Genomic DNA, 6000 nt, shown 5'->3' with positions numbered 1-6000 from the left:
TTTTGCCCTCTCAGACTTAGTCCTGGTTCTGCACCCAGTAACTCTGAATTGTTCTTAGGAACATGAAGGGGCAATGCTTTAACGGCTACATGCTGGGCACTGTCCTCTTCCCAACAGAGACCTCTTCTGTTAGTAGGCAACAAGGACAGGTTTAAGATGGAGTCCCATTTTTTAGTTTTACATGGAATCAAAGCATCAACTCTCATCCTGCAACCCGTCACCACTGAAACCCCTGAAGGCTGACTACCCCTCCCAAACTGTTGTGCTAAAATAACCTTTGAACTTTAGGACTCACAAGTCAACGTTATATTAATATTATATTAGTATGTCATATTAACATTAGTATTATATTATTATATTAACATGTCTTCTTTGTACACTACATTTCTTCTTTTCCATAGCCAATACCAACACCGTAATGGCTATGAACCATTCTTTCTGACCTCTTGTATCTCTGGTTCTCCAGGTTCCAGGACTGGCCTAATATCCAAAGCACTCAACAGACGCTGAACCTGTGTGTATGGAGGGGATTCTTAAAACTAAGTGGCCCCCAGTTCCCTCAGTCACATTACATACCTACAAACCACCAGGGCTGAGGAGACAGCTCAGTGGGTAAAGTGCCTGTTGTACAGGCATGAAGAGCTAAGTTTGGGTCTCCAGAAGCCACAGAAAAAGCCAGGCGCAGCCACACAGAACTGAAACCTCAGTGCTGGGGGATGGAAAGGAGCAAAGACAGGGGAATCATAGACAGGGTCTTGCTGGCCAGCCAGCCTAGCTGGAAAAGAAAAAAAAAGATGAGTTCCAGGTTCTGGGAGACTCTGTCTTAAAGGGTAAGGAGTATAGAACACCCGACATCCTTCTCTGGCCTCTGCACGCAGGCAGGGGAACATGCACACACATGTATATACCACATACACAAGCATACCACACGTAAGTAAACTACTTTGTTCATGTCCTTACAAGCATATAAATTATAAAATTGTGACCTTGGTGGGTAGATATACTCCTTTGTCTTCCTTTGTACTATATGTTAAATTTTATAGATTATTTTATATGTATGAGTGCTTTCCTATATGTATGTGCACAAGTGTGTGCCCAAGGAGTTCAGAAGAAGAGCACAGGTCCCCTGATCCAGATGCTTGTCACCATGTGGTTCTGGGATTTGCAACCAGGTAATGGAAGATGCTCTTAACCACACCCTTGTCTAGCCCTTGTCACTGACCACTGAGCAATCTCTCCAGCCCTTGTCATGAGTTCAGTGCTTCATTTATCTATACAAAATTTGCTCTGACACAGAACACTTCTTATGTCCCAGTGGAGGAAAAAATCAAGATAAAATAAGAAAAGAAGCTATGGTTTAGTTTCCTGAATAAGAGACCTGACTGGTCCTAGGAATGGAAACTGCTAGAATACAGTGTGTGTAAGAAGTGCATAAAAAGAAACTTCTTAAACTCTGTGGTGATACCCATTTTCATAAGTAGGGAGCTAAGCTTCCTCTGTTAGGGGCCACATCACATTAGAGACAGATCAGACACAACAGGCCAGAGGACAGACAGGCCAGTAAGCACAAACCACAGACAGACGGAAGGCAAAGAAAGCAGTGAAGAATTCAAATTTGGGCTCCCTCCTGGTCAAGAAAGTAGCAAATAAGCAGGGTTCAGAGGTGAGTGGAGCCACGCCCACTCTTTCCAGAAGCTTCCTAGCTCTGCAGACATTGTAATTTTCTAGTGTCCAAGTATTTAAACAGCAAGATGTATGCTTTGGTGGGTTCAAAAGGAGAAATAAGGGATAGGCCTTGAGTTTTCCAAGGAGAGCTCTCATGGGCTGGGAAGCAGCAGCCTGTGAGGCTCCTGAAGAAATGCTTCTGTCACAGCAGAACCCACATGGAGGGTTCATAGGAAGTTTCACTAAGACTTGAACCAGTTTAATGCTTGAAACCCACAGCTGAAGCATTTTTCTGTTTGTCTGTTTGGTTGGTTTATTTGTGCACATAAAAAACAGGGGGAACTTGGGTAGTTCAGGACAGTTTGGGGACCAAGTTGGGATCAGAGTCCTTTGCTGACACTGACTACATGCCTGCCCTCAGAACTCTGGCACTGAGTCACAGCAGGGAGGGCGCCTCTGTTCTCACTTAGTGTACTCACTGCTGTCTCTGTAAAGTTGATCACTGAAAGGACAACTGTATAACTCTCAAAGTGTCGGATCTACGTGCTCACCTGCCTGAGCCGCTTTCCACCACGTCTCTGGACATGTGTGAGTGCAGGCGCACATGCGCAAGTCAGGACCACCTGGGCTCTCAGTCCTCACCTTCCACCTTATCTGAGGCAGGATCTTGTTTGCTACAGCACAGACCAAGCTAGCTGGTCTAGTTCCTGGGGGGTTCTCCTGTCTCTGCCTCCCATCTTACGGTAGGAGTTCTGCAACTGCAGATGTGTGCTACCACAGCTGGTTGTTTTATGTGGGTTCTGGGGGTTCCCACTCAGATTCTCACACTTGCACAGTGAACATTTTACTGAGTGGGCCATCTCACACACCACCCCCATGGTACTTCTACACATTTCCTCTAAGCACAGATTAATGCCAGCCAAATCTTTAAGGTCAAATCCCTAACGTGTGACTCTGTACTCCTAGGAAACTTATACACCACAGCCAGAAGACAACTAGAAATTCTGTTTCTGTACGCCCTCAAAATATCAAAATATATTTAATCTGTATATCCCAAAATGCAGAGACATGTACACCTTCAGAAACTTCCCAATCTTAAACCTGTAGCAAAGGATGAGCAGGCTCATGAGATGTCAATTACTACAAGAGAGGCAGTGTGTTGCAGTATGAGCAAGAAGCAATTTTCCCTGTATGCATCTGAAAATTAAAAATCCAAAAGCTTACATTTTTTCTGTATCAACTAAATTCAACAATCCATACGCTTATAGGAAAAATAGGTGATTATTTTAATGATTTACGTATAAAAGAAAAATAAACTTTATGGTACAATCTGATAGACTACAGCATATAAAATTTTACTCACAATGTAATTTTCTCAACATAAAAATTCTATTCATATATACAAATTCATAAAAGGATATATATATATATATATATATATATATATATATATATATATATATATATATATATATACACACACACACACATATATATATATTAACTTGGTATATATAGGGTCCACTTAGGGTTATGGCTAAGTCATTTAATTCAGTAGAAAAGAGACCGTGAATATACAAAAGGCTAGTTGACAAGCAATCCTTTCCACCCCCTAAACTGTTTGGAAGCATCTGTTTGGCAGGGTGGTGTGGTATGCTCCGGACAGGAGAGACTAAGAGGCTGAAGGGCATCTACACACTGTCTAGGCCCCCAGTTGAGAACTGGGCTGCTGCCTTCAACTGACTGAGAAACACTGGCTATGCCACATGTGCTAAGCCTTTAGGCACAAAACATGCTACGTCAATCTTCACACTTCCTAGGGTTCGACATAGCATACATAATAAACACCCAGAAATATAAGGACCACCTCAGACCTAATGCCAGTAAGAACATCTCCAAACACAGAGATCCTTTATGCAATAATTCAAGACCTTGAGTATTTACAGTAGGTGAAAAACTGAATATAAACCATTAAAAAAAAAACTTTACTTTTTTAAAAAGGATCTTTAAAAAAAGGAAAACAAACACAAATTGTAAATTGGTATACTCTGTTTCTCATAGTGTCTCCTCACTCCCAACTCTCAGAGCACGCCTTCATGGAGAAAGACCATGCAGCCTTTCAAGCAACAATGTCCTCTTAAGGAGGTCTGGGGACTGCTTATCCATCAGGAGTAAGCTAGATGCCGCTGGAGGCTGCAGAAGGGAGCGGTGATAGCCCATGACAGGTTCCCATCACACAGTGCCCATAAAGGCTGAATTCTCCGTCTCAGCCTATGAGCTTTAAGGGATAGAGTTGCAGACAGCAGGGTCCTGGTGAGGCTGCAGAAAGAAGCCTGTGCAAAAAGAGGGCAGCAACCCGCAGGGTGACAGGCACCTAACAAGGACACGGGCTGAAATGACACCCTTCAGGTAGAAATGAAAATGGCAATTTAACCATTTCAGGCCTCATTCTATTTATAAAATACCCACACCAAAAAAAAAAAAAAAAAAAAAAAAAAAAGTTGTTCTTTCTCAGTGCCAGTATGAAGTCCTTCTGGGAGATTCAAAAGCAGAAATAAAGGCTGCTGTCTGCCCAGTAGGATGAGACAACTTACCTGTTAGAACTAGGGTACGGGATCAAACAGGCTGCAGCCCAAAAAACAAAGAAATGAGCCCTCCCACACAGGCGAGCTGGAGGCTATCTGTAAGTAGTAAGTACCGCAGCTGAACGGGAGGAAACAGTCTTTTAATAAGTTTAGTGCCTAAACCGAAAGCTCCGACCTTTGCTGGGTCAGGGCACAGCAGGCCATTTTCTCAGCAGACTGGGGCTCAGAGGGGCGGTTTCTGCCCCTTGTCCATCATGAGGAAGACGGTGCCATCTCTGCACTGCTAGCCATTCACCTTCGTGATGACAGGTTGATACTGTGCACCATTTTCTGGATCTTCTCCTCATTCTTCAGGATGTTGGCCTTCACCGCACAGATCTTATCCTGCTGGTCTCTGATCTGTTGCTCCAGCTCAGATAGCTCAGCCTTCAGGGGCTCCACTGCACTGTCTGTGATGCTGGTGGGAGACAACCAGTGTCTCATCAGTTCTGTCCGAGCCTCTCACTCCAGCCCAAAAGCCCTCAGCAGCAAAGGGCTGGCTTCACCCCAAGAGAAGGGTTTAAGTGTCAGACCCCTAAGAACGGTACAGTAGGCACCACTCACAGCTGGCAGGCCTAGAGTATGATCCAGCCTGAGGTGCTGATGGCGTAATCCCCTTACTTCCTACAGAAGCAGGGAGAGAACCCAGGGCTTCCCATGCTAGGCAGGCACTCTACTTGACTGCTTCCCTAGCCCAAGTGAGAGTTCCCTTAGAAAGTAAAGTGAAAGGAGCTAGAATTTCTTCAGTGACAGGCTTAAAGTCCTTAAAGGACACAAAAGAGACACTAGAGCAGCAAGGACGTGGACTGCCAAGGTCCCACAGACACTGAACACAGCCTGGACCAGTGCCTCCTTACCAGGAGACACCCTCCTCAGCATAAGGCTCACAGGGCTTATAAGAACTCCCCTCTGCCCAGGTCCTGGCTCATTTGTTGAGCAGGGACCAGTGACCTCTTTATTGCTGGGAAGAGCACTAGACCCAGCACAATATACCTCAGAATGCTGGAGCCAAACATCACCTCTCCCTTCAGGCTTTTAAAGACCATTAATAGACCATTAATACAACACCAAGAGCCCGCCCCCAACACACACACTGCTGCACGAGAGCAGGACCAGGTTTTACAAGGGAGGCTCTCTCTGAGGTTACTCAGTACATGCTGCCATCAGCACCAATATAAAGTGGCGATTTCCTTCGTTCTATCATGTGGCATATTTTAAAATGTACAGGACTTTTTAATATAACAGACTATTAAGAAAGAGCCCCCAAATTAGTTGTCCAATAAAAATCTGTCGTCCTGAAACCATATACACACAGCAAAAGCGGACTTAGAAGGTGTGTTTATATATTTGTGCATACACATACATAACATGTAGGTACATGTATGCAACAATGATGGTAAAAAATATGCTATTCATTTGAGGTGTTGGAGGAAGGAAGGGTAACAGGAAAAAGGATATAATTCTACTATAAAATTATTTTGAAAAAATGGGGGAAAAAGTACAATTTCAGCTGGGTATGCCCGTACATACCTTTAATCACACTGCTCACAGGGCAGGTGAACTCTGTGAGTTCAAGGCCAACCTAGTGCACAGAGTGAACACCAGGCTAGCCAGGCTAAACTGTGAGACCTTGTCTCAAAAAACAAAACAAAACAAAAGCAAAAATCAAGAGGAAGGAAGGAAGGGGGAGGAGGGAAGGAAAGAGTAGCTT

At 44.0% G+C, this 6000-nt stretch overlaps 1 protein-coding gene across 2 annotated transcripts in view; it reads right to left on the bottom strand.

Moving 5' to 3' along the window:
• Positions 1-3199: 3199 nt before the first annotated feature.
• Positions 3200-6000, bottom strand: part of TRAF3IP1 (TRAF3 interacting protein 1) — a gene marked incomplete at its 5' end in the record, with an annotated part of 34293 nt that continues 31492 nt past the window's right edge. For both annotated transcript variants that reach the window (XM_080932662.1, XM_080932663.1), the window contains one exon: positions 3200-4707. In XM_080932662.1, the coding sequence (XP_080788788.1) occupies positions 4542-4707 (166 nt within the window). In that variant the 3' untranslated portion in view covers positions 3200-4541. The remainder of the gene's footprint in view (positions 4708-6000) is intronic.

The sequence above is a fragment of the Micromys minutus genome (assembly GCF_963924665.1).
Source record: "Micromys minutus genome assembly, chromosome: 19".
NCBI classification, from domain to species: Eukaryota; Metazoa; Chordata; class Mammalia; order Rodentia; family Muridae; genus Micromys; species Micromys minutus.
Note: the sequence above shows the minus strand (reverse complement) of the source record. Positions and strands in the feature narration are given on the sequence as shown.